This window comes from Sceloporus occidentalis, unplaced genomic scaffold, assembly GCF_023333645.1.
Source record: "Sceloporus occidentalis isolate IW3139 unplaced genomic scaffold, rSceOcc1.0.p SCAF_120, whole genome shotgun sequence".
Lineage (NCBI taxonomy): Eukaryota > Metazoa > Chordata > Lepidosauria > Squamata > Phrynosomatidae > Sceloporus > Sceloporus occidentalis.
The window spans coordinates 75,609-95,000 of NW_028317100.1; the positions used below are offsets into that span (position 1 = coordinate 75,609).

The 19,392-nt window shown below is 39.3% G+C and overlaps 1 protein-coding gene across 1 annotated transcript in view; it reads left to right on the forward strand.

Annotated features, from left to right (window-relative positions):
• The first annotated feature begins 198 nt into the window (after positions 1–198).
• EVC (EvC ciliary complex subunit 1) overlaps positions 199–19,392 on the forward strand; it is a 43,324-nt gene continuing 24,130 nt past the window's right edge. The window contains exons 1-9 of the mRNA XM_089498407.1: positions 199–366; positions 7,554–7,679; positions 9,940–10,023; positions 10,706–10,938; positions 13,668–13,752; positions 15,105–15,203; positions 15,692–15,829; positions 16,369–16,527; positions 17,143–17,359. Of these exons, the coding sequence (XP_089354533.1) occupies positions 199–366; positions 7,554–7,679; positions 9,940–10,023; positions 10,706–10,938; positions 13,668–13,752; positions 15,105–15,203; positions 15,692–15,829; positions 16,369–16,527; positions 17,143–17,359 (1,309 nt within the window). The remainder of the gene's footprint in view (positions 367–7,553; positions 7,680–9,939; positions 10,024–10,705; positions 10,939–13,667; positions 13,753–15,104; positions 15,204–15,691; positions 15,830–16,368; positions 16,528–17,142; positions 17,360–19,392) is intronic.

The window sequence follows — 19,392 nt, forward strand, 5'->3', positions numbered from 1 at the left end:
ATCGCTGGGCGCAGAACTTCCATCGGAACTTTACTGTTGCTGCAGACGTTCTATTGTCACCCGGCGGATAGAATGTATCACTCCGGGGCAATCAGACTTAATGCCGCCTGCGCCCGGCCAGCGGAGCACAGTGAGGACTAATACCGGGCCCAGCAGACACTTTGCCCTTCTGCTCCTGCCTGTTTGCCCCCCCCGGTCATGGGCAGCCTTGGGTGCCAGTCTGATATCGTGCTGCAGTACCCCGTGGAGTCTCTCCAGTTACACCCGGGGCTGCTGGCCACTGCCGTGATCGTAGGCATCGTGATCGGGATCCTAGCCGGGGGTCTAATCAGTGTCTATGCGCTGCTGCCTCTGCTCTCAAGAAAGGTAAAGCGCCTGCATATACCGCAGCGCTGTATGGCTGAGCTATATTGCAGTTTGCAGACAATCCCCAAATAGTTAAGTCACAGCTTATATATATAGCTGACATTTGGGGGGATCAGATTTTATACTGGAATGTGGTGATCATCTAGTTCCCCACAGTAATAAATGTTTAATGTTTATAGATATAGACCAGCTGACATATATTTATTTATTAATGACGTTATTAAGTAGCAGAAATGTAACAGTAATAGAAAGTTAATTTCATGTATAATTGCATTTATATTAGATGTCTAATGCATGTTTTCTCACTTTGATGATCAGTTGTTAATACCAAAAAAACTATTTTATAAACTTTTATTTCAAAAAAGTAAAATCTGATTTTAGCAAATGTAAGGTTCTGCATTTGGGGCTCTGCTGTTCTGCTCTGCACTGGGCCAAGGAACTCTGCCTTTAATCTGTGTCCAGAGAGATTTCTGTATCCTCTCTGCTTTTACAAAAGTTTAAACTTCCCAAAAGTGGTTGATTTTCAGAATGTATTTATTTTATAGGGGTTTTAGTGAGATATCCTTATTGTTTACATCTTCTTTGGAATTGTGTCACTGTGGGAAGGGGGTTATCTAACACAGTACAGGAGCGAAGTTTATTTCAAAGGAGAAATGTTAGAACATGATGTCATAATCTAAAACTAGAGGATCAGAGGCTTAGATGTAGTGTAAGAAAGTCTTACTTTACTGAGAGGACGAAGTAGATAAATGGAACAGCCTCCCATCAGAAGTGGTAGAGGCTAATGTAGTGAAGGAATTTAAACATGTATGGTATAGACATAAAGTTATTCTGAATCTAAGACCAGATCAAGGGCTGATTAAAGTCTGAGTCTTTACATGAGAAAAATATGGGCCGAATTGGTTCTTATCTGCTGTTCTATATTAATTAACTTGGGCCGCTGGGTACTAAAGTGCTGTAGTCTGTATGTTGCTGGGGATGCCATACTTGTCCTGGAAGAGTCAGATAACATTAGTTTATATCGACTGTGTATGATGTCGGGGAAAAAATCATTTTTATATACAAAGGGTCAAAAAGTCTGAGGTTTTATTTGATTATTTATTAAACAGTAGTAAATATTGTAATCAGCTCATGCTTAGTATTCACAAACATATTATTTACACCGAAATAAATCAGTTTTGGATCTCTTTGTAAAATCTTTGTGTGGAATTCCCATTTATATGAATATCCTACATTTAGCTAGGGTTAGATATGAGTTGTGAGTGGAGTGTTTTAACAGTTATTATTATTTGTTTTATATAGCAGCATCATATTCTGTATCGCTGTACATTTGATATCTCTTCTATTAGTACGGTCCTGCTAGTGCTTCTTCTAGTGCTCCTGCAAGCACTCCTGTTAGGGCCTTTAAAGAAGATCATCAATTGAAATACCTTTTGTAATCATGTGGAAGTAGCTCAGTGAAGCAATTTTAGGACAAGTTGTTCTCCTGAGTGCTCAAAAACTTTTTCGGTACCACTCTATTCTGCAGAGGCATGCCATCCCTTCTTGCATAAAGCTGTGAGGAAGAGGATTAATTTTCCATCAGCACACTGATCCTAAACACCCATTGAGGTTGTGCCGGGCTTATCTGAAGCCCGAGGAAGAGGAAGAGCAAGGGCTGATCATTTGCATTGCTTTTCTACAACGATCACCAGTCCTCAACAGGCTTGGACTGAACATCTGGTATACTGAGCTAATGCCCGGTGGGCCATTGGCCATCAGCGCCCCATACTTACCCAGTACGCTGCTCCAGTGGCAGATCAGGTGCTGCCGTGTACGGCCGGCAGCTAAGTGCCCAAAAATCCCAACGTGTGGCTGCTCATATCCAGCATTTGGCCACACTTACATCCTCGGGTGGCCGCTGGGGCCACCTCATCATCGCCAGTATCTGGGAAAAGGCAAAACGCACTGCAACATCTCTAGACATTCTGTGATTCTCTCTAAAGGAGCGCTGAAATAATGTAGCTGTAAATAGGCACAAGCTCATAGAATCAATTGCAGACAGTGTTCTGCAAATGGTGGTCAGACCAAAATACTGAGTATTTGAGATCATCAACAAACATATTTTCCTTTATTTTTTTAAGTAAAAATCATGTTTTTGTTTGAGGAATTCTTTTTTTCAGCAATGGTGGACACTTCTGGACCCTAGTGTTTCCTAGTGCTTGGAAAGGTGGCAGTTAAGCTGGAGGCCAAGCTGTAGAACTCACTTTACAGAAACCATAGAGATGTACTGCCAGTGTCCATAAAGCAATTCGATGATGTTTCCCTATCATACAATTTGTCGGGTATTAGAATTAAAGATGTAGTTTAAAACCTGAGATAAGAGCCACGACTGGGGCAGCAGATGTGTCCTCCTGATGCGAGTGCAGCTCAGAAGGAGTATTGTTTGATCTCCCTGTGTGCGGTGATAACGCCACATCGCCTGATGAGTATAGAACAGAATGTCAGAGTTTCCCTCACATTCAGTGACAATGATGATTTAGAATGTCACGGTTTATTGTGCTGCGGGGAGTAATGGAAACCTGCTCTGTCTTTTAGCACATGACAGCATTCTGTTTAAAACTCCTTTTGAAATGCTTCGTAACCAGGGATACAGATGCTTCCAACATGTTGCTGAAGTGTTAGCAAAAGTAAATGGGCAATGAGGAGCCCTCTCCCGGGGCCACTTCCTGTCACTTTCCTGAGCGATGAGAGCGTAGCGGTACCTCCACAATCATTCACTTCCTAACGGCTTTGCTTGGTTACCTTTGTTGTCTTGTCTTTCTCTCTATGACAGTGAAGTTACTAATGAGCTGCTCCTGCCAAACAGGTGCTGTCAACAAAGGTGCTACCCTATTAGCCAAATATTTGGTGCATATTTTTGATATTTTTGATGTTTTGTTGTAATTACTATTGTTAACTATTGCAGTTCACAAAGAGAAATTATGTGTCTATATATTCCTCTCTTCCTGTCTTTGCCATCAATTCTCCCCAGTTCTCCTCTCCCTCTCACTTCTCTCTCTCTCTTATGACTTGTTCTTGCCTATCTTACTCTCCTCTTTCTTTCCTCTCTCCCCATCTCTTTCTACTCACTCACAGTCTCTCTCTCCATCTTCCTTTCACTTACTTATGTGTTTCCGTTTCTCTTCTATCTCACTCCTTCTGTGCCCTCCTGTTCTTCTATCCCTCTTTCTTTCTCTTCTCCCTATATTTCTTTCTCTCTCTGTTCTCTCTCTTTTTCTCCTCTTTATTTCTCTTACTCCCGTTCACTTCCCCTCTTTCACCCCCCTCTTTCTGTTCTCTTACCCCTTCTCTTTCTTTTCTCTCCATTTCACTTTCTTTTCTCTCCTTTTCTTTCTATTGTCTCCTCATTATTCTATGCTCTCTCTCTTTCTTCTCCTCTCATCCCATTCTTTATCTTATCTGTCCCATTCTAAAATGTTGCTTCTATCCAAATTGTTACGTGATGCACTGCTTGTTATGTCCTGTTAACGGATTGTACAGCACCGCAGAATATGATGGCGCTATATAAATAAATTAGTAAAATGAATACAATTACGTTAAGCAGCTCAGAGCATAGAAAAACATGGAAACGGCGTTTTGGCTGGCGGAGAGCCTGATGATATTGGATATTGGATATTTTGGATACGTTGGATACTTTTATGCTCACGCACCGTGTGGCCGGTATATCCAGCCAGTAGCTTTTGCACAGTGTGCCAGATGGGCCCGTCTCTTACAACCCCAAAAACGAAGAAGTCTCCAAGCGTACCCTGACTCTGCATACTGTCCATACGAACCTGGTGTCCATTCCAAGGCCTCTGCGCAGGGGCGTACCTAGAGTATTTGGCACCCGGGGCGGATCCTGTAAGTGGCACCCCCCACCACCAAATGTAGAGACATCTACAAAATTATGTTAAGAATATTTATTGCACCAATTTGTAAACTGTATGTCAACTGTAAACAACAAGAAATCTGAAAAAATAAATTAATAACTTATAAGTAAAATAAATACGTTTAAATAACATTTACTGAACATATAATAGTGCTTTCTTTAATAACCCTCCAAAAAAAACAGCGTCCACATTGCCCACATAGAACCTGACCAGCACCCAAATTACACACACATAGGACGTGCCATCTCTGCCCCCAAACAGCCCAGCATGAGTCAGCATTGTTCCCAAACAGCCAAGTGTACACCATCTTTGTCCCATAAACACCCTGCCTGTGCCATTTTTGTCCCATAAACACCCTCTTTGCTTTTTTGACAAATCAACTATACACCTATGATTAACACAAACACTTTTACAGTAACTCACTAATTCACTTTCATTCACACAATTCATTCACACAATCATTTATTCTTTCACACAAATTATTTACACATATTCATTGATGCATTCTCACAAATTCATTAATTCTCTCACTCATTCACACAATTCATCCACACATTAATCCATTCATTTTCGCTCTCTCATTCTGACTCTTTATTTCAATATTCTTGCTACCCTCCTTTCTCCCTATCTACCCATTCTCACCCCCTTCTGCCCTATCTACCCCTTCTCACTCCCTTCTCCCTATCTACCCCCTATCCCCCCGTCTCACTCCCTTCTCCCTATCTACCCCCCTCCTAACTATCTACCCTCCCCCCCTTTGAAGTTCACTTACCTTTCAGGAGTCCTGCGGTGGGGGTGCAAGGCCTCTGTCTCCCAGCTCTGCCACTGTATGGAACAGTATAGAGTGATGGGAGTTATGATGTACTTTAGAGCATAATTATATAATGAAAAAGACATTGGAAATGGTACAGCATAACACCCATCACTCTCACACATTTACCAATCCACACTTACCAATCCACAGATTCCACACATACCAATCCACAGATTCCACACATACCAATCCACAGATTCCACATTTACCAATCCACACTTACTAATCCACAGATTCCACACATACCAATCCACTCTCACTGAATGATTTCCTACCTTTCCTCTTTTCTTCTTACAGCAGTCAGCGCCTTTTCTTCCTCTTCGCTCCTCTTCTTCTGTCTTCTTCCGGTTCAGAGGGCACGGACGGCGGTGGATCTGACAACAAACCCCGGCGCACAGCAGCAGTTGCCGCGTGGATCGCGAGGGAGCGGTATCGGAGGTCTTTAACAGACCTCCGGCTCCCTTGAGTGATTTTAAGCCGGTTCAAGAGAGCCGGAGGTCTGTTAAAGACCTCCGATACCGCTCCCTTGCGAGCCTTCTCCTCCAGCGGCGGACATTACTGTCCGTCTCTGGAGGGGTGGCGGGTGCCGGCAAGTTGGCACCCCCCTGATGAGCGGCACCCGGTGCTGACCGCCCCCGCCCCCCACTAGGTACGATACTGCCTCTGCGCGGCTGTTTATTATCTTTTAAATGCATTCATCACAGTAACTATAAACGTCCCGGGGGGAAGAATGACCAAAATGTTATATCGCGGGACATTAATTACAAACAAGATTCTAGAATCTTTATTTTTATTTTATTATTATTTTTATTCATTACCGTATTATTCTTTGGAGTTTTTATCATTTTATTTTGCTTGCATCTCTGAATTTTGCCAGTTTCTACATGGATTTATGTATCTCTCTCTTTCTTCTCCTCTCCTCTTTATCTTATCTGCCTTTATATCTTTTTTCTCTTCCACCTCCCTCCCTTTTTTTTCTTTTGCATTTTCTTTCACCCCTCTCTCAATCTTTCTTCTCTCTCCTTCTTCCAATGTGTTTCTTCTCTTCTTCCCCACCTCACATGCCACAATTCCTCAGCTCCCCATACCCCACTCCACTCGCGACATGAATTGGCAACTCCCAACACCCCCCTCTGCACACATGAATTGGAAGCACTCCCACCCACTTGCTGAGCGGACATTAAAGCAAAGAGCAGGGCAGAGTCAAACATTGCAGCAGCGCATCACGCTATTTTAACGCAAAATTCGAGTCTGACATCAGCTTCAGCACTCTGATTGGGCCTTCAGGCTATTATATAGTGGGATTCTGGGAAGAGTGTGTTTGCATATAAAACCGTGTTTATCTGGTCTTGGCATTCTTCCATTATCACCCGCCCCTATCCTGCACATGTAAGGCTGTGTCTCCCATGTCTCTCATCACATAGTTAAGTGGTTACTTACCTCTCATTTAGTTGTCAAGGTGGTCCAGTATGGCCTGAAGCCCAACACCTAGCTTGGCTTGGCTTATTAGGAGGGGATGGCCAAGAAACAAGGCAGCTAGAAAATGTCTTCTTCCTTTACTCCATTCTCACCCATAAGAACCAGTTCACCTGTGGGGTGAGCCCAGCTTGGTTTACACATAGCAAGCTAGGCTGGTATCTGGTTTGGCTTCTACAGCTGACTCTATAATACTCTTAGGACAATACTAAGGACATTAGCAGAAAGTCTAACTTGGATGATAACGTTTCTGAACAGTCCAGCAGAGCTTCACTTTTCTATTAAAATTCTCTCAATACACAAATAACTGTGAAACTTGGCTGAATTTAACATTTATGTATCTACAGGCAGCAATAGAAACGTTAGTACTGTACTAATATAAGGTCAATGGGCTTCTAGTTATCTCTAATGTTCCAATATGAGTGAGTGTATGATCACATGTTTGTGATTAATACCAAATACTCTTTTCATGTACACACAAAATGTATTTTAACTCTGTTTTCTTTGTATGCTATGTAGCCCAGCAGCTGAGACTGATTAACAGTTTATTCTCTGTTGTATAACACACTTTACATTCTGTATTGTCACATTTTTAAAGGTTTTTACAAATATGGTATAGCAAACTTAGTTCTGGTTCCTGTATAATGTGAGCCGTCATCGGACCAAAACCCACATAAAGGTATGAAAGAGCTGCATGAGGCTTTATTTAAACTTCATGCGCATCTCCCATTTTTCTACATAGAATACCATACATTGTTTGATGTAAAAATAAGGCATATCTGCTTAATACTGTTAGTTCCATAAACTGGGTAAATTAAGTGACAACTAGGGAAAAGAATAACATATGGCTTATTAACCCTTAGCTCTCTGGCCTAAAATGCAACTCTTAAGACTTTTTTTCTTTTGTTTAAGAGTTACAACATAGGCTATAACATTGTTGCTTTCTTCTTATTAAATAACAAATTTATTTTGTCCCGTAACGTTAGGTAAAGGTCGCTGAGCAATGTAGCGAGAAAAGCCACTCTGACTCAAGTGATCAAGACTGTGAAGGTCATTCAAGACCCAGAAGGAAGGTTTACTCCAAAGCATCTAAGCCTACAAGATTGGAACAAGTATGTCTCTTAACGATCTTTTCCTGTGTTCTTGTACAGAACGTTATACATCAAGAACCCAGTATACAAATGTATCTCGGTGTTTTTATATTAAACTTCTGTGAATTTTAGCCGTCTGTCTGTAGTGTTTCTTATCTTTTTTTGGACAAAGTGCTAAACACTTCTTGATTTGTGTATGAATGTCCACTTTATGGTGGCCACCGTTGGGAGGCTTTACTCTTATAAGTCATGGAAGCCGCTCCTTGTGTCTCAGAGTGGCAGGACCGGCACTATCTAATCATTTCCCTGTCCTGACCTTCTCTTCTTTGCCCTTGTTTTATCTTACAAAGGAAAATCAGAACCAACTTAAAAGGAGAGTTCCATCAAACATCTTAATTTATTTTTTTAATGTGTGGTTAGGGACAAAGCAAAGAGAAGGACGGAGACACCAGAGGTTAACAATGTAACATGCAGGAAAAGAGACTTATTCATATTTTACCCATTGTTAGCTTATTGCATATTTGTAATGTCAGATATGGGAGCCAGTTCCTGGTCATATCAGATTACCCAAAGCACAAAAAGTATATGGTTTTGTGTTGCGGCCAAGTTATAAGCTGGATCTGATATGAAGAAAGCAATGTGGTGAGGCAAGTAGATAGACTGGGAAGGAAAGGAATGAAAAAGACAGAAAAGAGGAAAACAAAAAAAGGAAATAAATGAAGTGAAGGAGAAAGACACTATGAGAGACCAACTCAGTGAAAGGAATGAACAAGCTGTAAAAGTAGAAAAGGAAAAATCATAAGGAGTTGAATACCCATCGGAAAGGGGAAAGTGAAAACTACTAAAATGAAAAGAGAAAATACGGTAAAAGAGCCTGTGAAAGACTGAACAGCACACATAAGTACTATGTACTTATGGATTCAAATAGCATGAATGGTAGTCTAATGTAACACAAGTTAATGATTTCATTATTCAATATAATTGACACAGTAAGAAAAAAATGTCACGTCGAGGCAAACCACAATATCATGTCAGATTCATCCAGCTCTTTGCTATGAATTAAAATGCATGCTTTCAAAATTAATAATTCGACTGCTAATAAAGCAAGCACACACTGCTACCCTCAGCTCATCTTATTCTTTGTTTTTTAATAGCGCTCTATGTACTACATTGTGTAAGTTATTTGTTGTTTTTTATCTAAGATACTAAAATTGCAATAAACCTACAAAAATTATGTGTGTTTGTTGGGGAAGTCACAAACAGGTTTTGCTTTGTAAAAATTTTTTGTCAATTCCAGAATTGATATGTAATCTTACTTACAAGCAGAGGAGAGTAGGTCATCACACTAGTTAACTAGTTAATGAATACCATGATGGCAGCCACCTCCTGTAGGGGGGTTCTTTATAATTAAGTTTATGTAGCTTTCGTAAGGGTGGGGTGAAGAGTATTGGGGACAACTTCAGTATAAATCTTTAGTGTTGCCCTAGACCTAACTCATGGCAGGGCGACCAACTGCCCCACTGCATTGTCATGTGGCGCCAGGTGGAAGTATAGAAGCTGTGACAACTCGACGCAGTCCTCCACAGTGTAAATGTGCCGGTTGACCTGTCTTTAAACCAGCCCATTTAAGCAGCGGTGCTACAGGGAGCCTGATCGCCCAACAGGGTGTAATTCGGTAGAGAGGCTGCCATGTGGACCGTCTTCTCACCTAAACCTAGTGCAGAATATGTCATTGGCGCCAGCCAATGTACAAATAAATACATTGATTGACAAATTAGAAAGCACGAGCTACGTGTGGTTTCAAATAATTTAGTTATGTTAAAGGACAAGGCCGTGACATCGACAGTTCGCCTTTAAGAAGTCATCGATAAATACACTGTTTTTCTCTCGGAGTCACAGGCCACATACATCTCACTCCTAATAGGCAGCGAAAAAGGATAATCAACCACCTAATAATTAATTGAGGAACAGCTTTCGTCAGCTTAATAACGATACGCTCTGCTAGGCTTTATTTGTGTGGATAATTGGATAATGCTTCATGCTTTAGTTATCCTGCTTTCCCACTGGTGCGTTTGGATATTCGATGCATTCTCTAAAAATAGTCGCAAAATAGTCTTTTTTTGTGTTCCGATAGTCTATTAGTCTAATGTTACTTTTGTTGCTGTTTACGTGAAAGTCCTTTTGGCTGCAGCGCTAATGGATCTTTCATTTTTATAGCCCAGTGCTAAGAGTACAGATTTTCACCTCCTAAAATATCTTGTGTGTTTTGCTTTCTTCGCAGGAAGATAATCCGCTGTCAGACAATGGAGTCGCTGCATTTGCATTAAAGGCCAAAGTTATTTATCCAATAAATCAAAAGTTTAGGGTAAGATTTCTTTTATTTTTTTAGACTTACTTTTCCATCTTTACGAGGCTTGATTTGGGTAGTAGATGGTAAATTTAAAGGGACTCTAAACATCTAAACACAGGAGTCTTTTGGGTCTATTCAGAGGCGTATTTACCTACAGGGCTGCCCTAGACCTTACCCAGAGAATGCTACATAGAATCAATAAAATAACTATTTATTACCACCACCTGGCTCAGATCCCAATTAAACACACAAATATATTAGTATTATTATTTGTTTAAAACATATTTGTATTGATTAATTGATATTATTAGCTGGAAAATCTGCACTAGCCCTAAGCCATGGCAGCACTGCGAATCACCCTGCTTCCGAGGAAATGAAATATGGATGCTGGGCCGACGCAGCCCCCGAAGACTTAAGCCAGAATGTGCTACTGATGATATCGACGAGAAATTCTCCTTTGAGTTTATTAGACACGTAGTGGTGTCAATGTGAAATCAGTGAAGCTGGCCTATGATTATGGGATTGGCTCACTACATTTGTATGTGCTGTTGGGCAATTCAAGCAATTGATTTGTCCCTTAGAAGTTAATGTTCTGACTCATAAATATGATTTTAGTGTGCAATCTTCCTTTATAGCAAAAGTCTAGATTTTCAACGGTTCACTGAGTTTCCTTATCTCTCGCACGTATTGCTTACAGCCTCTGGCAGATGGAGCTTCCAACCCTTCATTGCATGAGAACTTCAAGCAGGCTCACTTGCCTAATCAGATGTTTGAAGGCTCAGCCTGCAGCAGTATTGAGTCGCTAAACCATGGCGAGAAGGATGACAGTAGCTCCTCAACAACAATACATTCTGTGACAAGTGAGGACAGATTCTATGAGCGGACTTTTCCACGGGTGACCAGTTTTCCAGACATATTAACATGTAGTAGGTAAGAGAAGACTTTTTCATAGGACTTTTCCCATTGTCAGTTATGGTCTTCTGTGGTCCTGGCTCATATGTCATTTAACCACCAGTTTACTGGATGAGCTAAGAAGCAACGTCTGAATATTTTCTTAGGGATGAGGAAACAGACATGCCACGTTTGGACGAGATGGGGAAACAATGTCAAAATTAGCATCATTTTATTTATGTCCACAGAATTATATCAATGGCCACTACATACCAATGCCTAGATGTCTGGCCATAGGCTATTCTGTGCAGTTGGTGATAAGGACATAACATTCTAACCACGAAGTTCCCCGCTTTGCTAACGTTGGCAGAATTTTGTTTTCTGTTGAAAATGAGAGAACAATGGGCAGATTAGATGGCCTGAATGGTACTTTTTCCACCATTAAGTTTCTACATTTGGAAAGTCAGATATTTCAGACTTTTAGTCGATTGATTTCCATCTTAATTATAATGAATATAACAGGAAATTATTGTCTACAGTTTAAATAAACTTTGCATGTATTAGAATTATTCTTGATTTGTGTGCCAGTGTGCTCAACCATCTTGACTTCACATTCTCCATCTTTCCATGATTATTAATCCCGATAAAATTATTCTACCACTTTAGTTAAAACTAGTTGAGTCTAGCAGGCAAACCTATAGATTTTCCAGCACATAAGCAAACTGTGACTGCCTATATGGTAGGACAGGCCCTACAGGCAGCCTTGGAAACATGATTGAAGAGAAAGGAGATGAGTTCCACGGAATTAATGCTTCTTTAAGCATTTTCTCTTTCCCGCTGTAGAGTTAAATTATTCCCATGCCATATGAGTCATTAGAAGATGTCCTTGTATTTTGTGTCAATGTTATTTGCCAGGAGGCTACTGCGACTTTGGGTATGTCATGAAGAAAGTTCATGCTAGGATTAGGACTGGTTGCACCCTCTATTGGGTGTCATGTTTGATACAGACCTGAAACAAATGCGTTGACAAAAATACTTTTAAGAATTCTGGTTGAGAAAGGTTTTCAGTGTTTGTAGAGCCTTGGGTGTGCATTTTAAGGTCACTGAATAATTCCTATAGAGCAATAATTCATTGAGATGGAAAGAAAGGAGGTTGTAATTGGAATTACTGACGTCAGCCTGACTTGGATGTGATGGATAGGGAAGTAGATCATCATCGGATCCAGAGATCTGTAAGCAGCAGGCGTCTTCCAATGTGTTCACGTCATGTAGGATAAACTCTTTCAGGGCCATGGGAGTGATCAATATATGCCTACACAAAGGCAGTGCCAACCCCTGGGGTATCACCAGAGTTAATGTTGTAGAATTTTGATTAGTTCTTCTTGTTCTGCATATAATATTGGAATTTACTGTTTTTCTGCATTAATTGTTAATAAAATGTGATCTGACCTACATCTAAGTCGCAATTATAGACAAGCACAATGTGTACAATGTGTATATATATATATATATAGGGGTAGTAGAAGTATTATTAAACACTTATCTACAGACACCAGACAAGCCAGAAGGCTTGTTTTTCCCTCAGAAATCTCATGGTGCATCCACAACCACAAGGGATTCTGGGTAGGCACATGCAAATACCATCAACAATTATCACCTTTGCCTCTATATCCACATTATATATATATATATATATATATATATATATATATATATATATATATATATATATATATAATGTATTCTATTGTAGATTTACTTTGATGTTTAGGTTCATTGTCTTGCTGCATCACCCAAGTTCTACTGAGCTTCAGCTGGCAGACAGCGACCCTGATATTATCCTGTCCCACCATACTTCACCATTGGGATGATGTTTCCATGTGGGTATGCGGAGCCAAATGTAGTGCTGCGTGTTCTGCCCAAACAATTTAACCTTCGTTTTATCAGGCCACAAAACATTTTTTACAGTTGTGTTGAGGAGTGTCAAGGTGCTCGTTGGCAAACTCCAGGCAAACAGCGATGTTAAATTGGAGAGCAGTGGCTTTCTCCGTGGTGTCCTACCATGCCTGTTGAAAGTTTTGCTTATGGTAGACTTTTGAACAGTGATGTTAACCAGTTCCAATTAATTCTTCTAACCTTTAGCTGTTACTGTAGGGTCCTTTTTTACCAAGAGTTGTGTCCTTGGAGTCATCTTGGCATGGCGCTCACTTCTAGGGAGAGTAGCCACAGTACTAAATCATCTCCATTTATAAACAGTTTGACTAACTGTGGACTCATGTATCTTTAAACTCTTTGAGATTACTTTGTAACCCTTCCCAGCTTCATAAAAATCAACAATTCTTGATTGTAGGTCTTTTGAGATTTATTTTTTGTGAGACATGGTTCACATCAGCAGATGCTTCTTGAGAATAGCAAACTTAAAATGTTTGTTTCTTTTTTTTAACTTCAAAATAGCTTTAATTGATTGGACTTCAGGTTTGTTAACTCCTGACTCCAATTCGCTTTTGTTGCAGTGATTAGCCTAGGGGTTTAAATACTTTTTATAACCAACACTGCAAATGTTTGAATGATATATTCAATATGGACTAGAACAATACAATAACGTGTGTGTTATTAGTTAAACAGATTGTGTTTGTTCATTAATGTTAATCTTGGATGGGTTCACTTATTATGTCTTAGTTAATTTACAGCAGAGGGGCAGGTGATAGAAGGATGTACATTGTAGAGCTTATTTGCTTACTTTTAATCCTTATCTATTTATTTTTTAGCTGTGATGTTAAACTGTGTCTATACTCCCTGTGTTTGCAAAGTCTGCCCCTTCTCGAGGCAGAACTAAGGCAAGAGCAACATACGGTGAGTTCAAACACCTGATTAATGTGACGTTTGTCTCTGTTCACCTGTCTAGGGACTGGCCCTTTATAGTACATAGTAGCGTCAACAAAGGCGTCTTGAATATCGTCTTTTACTGTCCTTTTAAATCAACTGGCTGTTAAATAAAAGCAAATAAAAAGCCCCACAATATTGTACCCCTTCAATATACATTTACATTTTTTAATTCAGATTCAGATCAAGTTGCTTCTCCTTCTGCAATCTTTTTAGATGCTAATGAAAGTATAAAATCAGTGCTTACTGTTACAGGCATTCGTACTCTCTATTAAAATTAATTTAAATGCCTTTTCCAGTTAGAGATGTGCTACACATTACTGGGATGTTACCTCCTTTACTCAACAGCCTTGATTAATAGTAAAGCCATTTACACTTTCAGCAAGCCCATATCCTATCATATTGTTGTAGAAGAGTATTTATTGCAGCCCTTCACTATCAGTAGAAAATATCCACAATTGTGAAGCATGAATGCGGGAAAAAATAATAGCGTGCGGTACAATTACAAGGGATTCCTACCCAGAAGAGCTAACAATCTAAAGCTCCAATTACGACACCAGCAGCCCTTAAATTTTAGTTTAAGTACAGTTATGTATACACTTTGATACATTTGTTGGCAGCCCATAAAACACATATAAAGAAACTTGAGGTGCGTACTATAGAAAAGAAGGGGGATTTACCCAAACAATTCATATACAGTATGGGTACTAGTGGAGCAATAAGCAGAAGCATTTCATTGCTTGGTATGACGGTTCACGTCGGATATATAAATCACCCCCATTATGTTTTCTGGAGGTTACCGGCAGCAGCCATTCTGTTTTTCTTCAGTCAGCAGAAGTGCTTTATAACAAATAAAACCTTCTCTTTTTTGCTTGGAAACTGCTTGTAAAATATAATTAAAGCAAACAGTTAACATTCTTTACACCCCCATATAACATTTAGAAAGAACTACACCTGAGGCCAATAAATTGCTAACATATATCACAATATCTTGGGGTGGAAAGGAATAAACATGATGTCAATCAAATATGTTTTTATGATGTTCTTTAAATTGAAAACAACTGTAATTACGTAGAAAATTCATTTAGTTGAATTATATGTCGAGGCCAAGACTCCGCTTTTCCGGATCAATTGTTTTGATCTCCACCATAAACTTCGGAATCCGTTTGACATTTACAATGGGGTAGAACAATTTGTTTTTTTGAGAATAGAGTACAAACACATAAGCCTTAGGTCAGAAATGGAATAGCTTTGGCTTTAACGTGAAGTCTTTGAATTTACTGTGACATTGATTTTTTTGTAAATATTATTTTATGTTTTAGATGTTTGGTCAGATCCTCAGAATGAACCTCAGCGACCTATTGCTGAAAAAGAAGATTGATGGGGAAATGTACAGAAACATACTGGCCACGCAAGAGGCAGTGAGAATTATTTTATCTCCAATTATGCAATAATATGTCCTAAAATCTTTGGAAAAATAAATAAAAGGCTAATGTGTAGTCAAGACCGGGAAAAGCTTTGAGCTCTTCTAATTATCAACTAATCCATTTTTCTTTATTTGTATCAATATGAAAGATAATGATTATTATTATTATGATTATGTAAATGAATTGTAAAGCTGATCAAACTCAGCAAATTTATATCCTTCTTGAAATAATTTCTCAAGATTGTAAATATGAATTGAGAATAATAACTACTGTTTTTAAGAAGATTTCAGTACTGAATAGAAGGATGTTTCATGGTGGATCCCTACATGAGTTTAGAAATTAACATTGGTTAAACAACTTGGTGTGAACTTAATGAGAAAGAGTTGTTGACAAAGGAAGAAAGAAAAGATGGTGTTTCTACTGTCTCTCATTGTAAGGACATTCTCATATACAAATAAGCAATTTGATTTCATCTCTACCAGGAACTTAAAGAACTTGATGAACGATATCGATCAAGAGTGACCTCTTCCAAACTGACCAGAGGCCAAAGCTCTGAGTTCCAAACAATGGAGGACGTTGAGAGAAGGGAAAGAGAGTACTCGGACATCCTCATCCACAGTGTAATTTACAATTAGGTTTTTATTATGTCAATGACTGTTTTCACAATCGATTACGATGGAATTTCAAACTCGACGTTACATTTTAATTTTAAAGGTCCAAGATGTTCTGCCAGCTTCAGGCAGCTGCCACGTTATAGCTTTGGAGCTGCACAGTGATTTTTGTTATAGTTAAAGTAGTTTGATGTTTATCAAGCAATCCATGTTTTGTTTTTCAACATGATGAGAGCTGGGTGAAGCACTACTTCCCCTATGGTCTAAGTTAATGTCTTCAGTCTATGGATGGAGAAGCAGCCTCTGGTTGCATCCATTCCTTGTCTATTTCCAAACGCACCAAAGCCTACCTGACCCCTATGCATGGCGAGCCCTGCCTTCCCACAGCCACACACACTACGTGTCTCTCATAAGGAACAGGCAATTGGAAGGTTTTTTATATGTTCGTTTTTTAGGGTTGATTAAAGAGATTTGGGGGGAAAGCTAGGTTTGGAAGTCAAAGCACAACATTTTATTCAGACATCTGGGCATACGTTGATCTCTTGCAGATTGAAGGCTTCTGGAAGCAAATCGAGAATGTAAGCCAATTCCTTGTGGACCAAGCGAAGTGCACATACGATGACGCTGGAAAAATAATGTCAAGTCTGATCTCAAAGATGTCAACTGTTAACAAAATTCTGTGTGAATCACAAGAGATACATGCAATGGTAAACAACATTCATTTCTTTCACTTTTATGTTTAACTACATAAGAGAAGAGGTGTCTGTGTGGTAACAGTTTTAGGCTGTTCATTTATATAGACCCAACTTAACCAATTTAAGCTTCCATCACTGATATGAACATGTATTATTTTGGGATGTTATTTCCCAGAAATTCCCCGGTGGGTTGTTAGAAATTCGGAATAGGTACTCAAATATATCGATCCGAGCTCTAACTGTTTAATGGAAGCCATATAATGAAGATTCTTAGGAGGTATTCACTTACATCACTCAAAACATCAGATCTGATAAACTTAAAGACTCTCCATTGGAAGGTCTGACCTGCAGACTCCCAGAAAACACTTATATTCCTTTTCAGTATTGGCCAGTTCTAAGAATTCTAAATTGTCACATGGATATGAGCATTAATGACAAGCTTGTAACCAATCAATTTAATCTCCACTGAGATCCTGGAAAGAAAAACCTCTAATCTAGACAGTTTTCTAGTAAATACCGTAAGTACCAGTGTCTCTCCGGAAAAAAACAAACATATATGCCGGTATATAATATGTATGACTGAACAATCCATTATGATGTTAATGCTGATCTGAGCCTTATTTACAGGAACTTCAGGAAAAAATGATCAGTTGGGAATATATGGCAAAGGTAGTTGAGTCTTTGAAGTTCCAGATACAGAAAGAGAGTGAGTGCCGACTAAATGCTGTCTCAAGGACCCTGGAGCATTTAAATACGATGAAGAAAGTTTCAGTGAAACAGAAAGAAAAGCATCTTGCCGAGCTATCTGAAGCCTTCCTAGAAGAAGTGGCTAAGTTTAACGGTGGTGAGTGAAAAGACCGGTACTTCTGCGTATCAGATGTTGTATTAATTTAAGGGAAAAAAAATTCAAAAGCATTCTCAATCCTGAAAGTTTATATATATATATATATATATATATATATATATATATATGTATATATATATATGTATATATAGGTATATATATATATATATATATATATATATACGCACACACACACGCTGACTATCATTTTAAAGTTTGGGGTCACACAATTTCTAGCTGTAACATAATTGCAAAAGGCTCTCCCAATGATCAATTAGCTTTTTAAACTAAACTTGGATTAGAGAACACAAAGTCCCATTGGAACACAGGAGTGATGGGAGTGATAAAGGGCCATTGGGACACAGGAGTGATGGGAGTGATAAAGGGCCTATGACGATGCTCCATGAAAAATCAGCAGTTTCCAGATACAATAGTCATTTATAATACTAACAATGTCTACTGATCCGTTTCATATTATTTTAAAGGACACAATTAGTTTTCTTTCAAAAAGACATTTCTAAGTAACCCCAAACTAGTGAACAGTATTACTATTTATTGTTTTATGTAGCGCCATCATATTCCGTAGTGCTGTACAATGGGTACAGTAGTGCATTATTTACATTTTATTCTAGATCGTATCCAGATAAATAATACCGTATTCGCTCGACTATAAGACGATCCTGATTATAAGACGACCCCCCAAAATCTAAATATTAATTTAGGAAAAAAACAAAAAGCCTGAATATAAGACTACCCTATAGGAAAAAAAGTTTTACCAGTAAATATTAATTCATGTAAACTATTTTTTCATATTTAATAAAAGCTATGATTGAGAAAAATATATATTTTTTTATTTCCTTTTATTTGCCAACCTGCCCCCCCAGTTATGCACATCTGCCCCCAGGGTTGCCACTCTGCCCCCAGAAATGCCTTATATCCCCTATTTGCCACTCTGCCCCATGATGTGCCTTTTAACCCTCCATATGCCACTCTGCCTCCAGAAATGTCTTATACCCTCCTATATGCCACTCTGCCCCATGATATGCCTTTTAACCCCCTATATGCCAGAGTGGCAATTTCTGGAGATTATATATATATATATATATATATATATATATATAAGTGCTAAGAGCAATCACACTCCTATGAAGCCAAGGCAGCTAGTACATGCTGGAACCTGGGGATGATGGGAGTGTGAGTAGAGCCTCCCTATGCCATGCTACCACCACCACCCCCCTTACACATCCATGCTATCACACACACACTTATTCACAAACATTTAAATACTCATTCATTCCATTAATCACACATACTTCACACATCCCTTACAAAAAATTACTGCCGTTTTTCTGAAGTAATACTGCAGTTTTTTGGACATGAAAAAACTGCAATGCTGCACTTTTACTGCAGTATTACTGCACATTTACCTCAGTTTTACTGCATTTGTACTTCACTGTACTGCAGTTTTACTGCAGTTATTTTTGTACGGAAGTACAAATGCAATAAAGCTGCAGTACATTGAAGTACAACTGTAGGTTTGCAGTATAAAAAAAGAGTGCAGTAAATGTGCAGTAATCCCGCAATAAAACTGCAGTACAGCGAAGTACAAATGCAGTAAATGTGCAGTAATACTGCAGTAAAAGTGCAGTATTGCAGTTTTTTCATGTCCAAAAAACGGCAGTATTACTTCAGAAAACTGCAGTAATTTTTTGTAAGGAATTAATCACAAAAACCCTCCCCCACCCCCTTACCTAAACTGCAGATCTCTCACTCGAAGACTTCTGCAGGGGCCCGGCTGTGCGAGCAACTTCTCTGGCCCCCAGAGGAAGGAGAGGGGAGGCAGAGTTATGTGAGGACTCTGCTAGCTTCCTGTTCTCCTGCTGCTAGAAGAGACGCTGCTCGCGACCAAAGCACCGGTAAGCAGCCTGGCCCCAGCGGACATTTTTTTTGAGGTCTGATTAGAAGACGACCTCGATTATAAGACGAGGGGTATTTTTCAGAGCATTTGCTCTGAAAAAAACCTCGTCTTATAA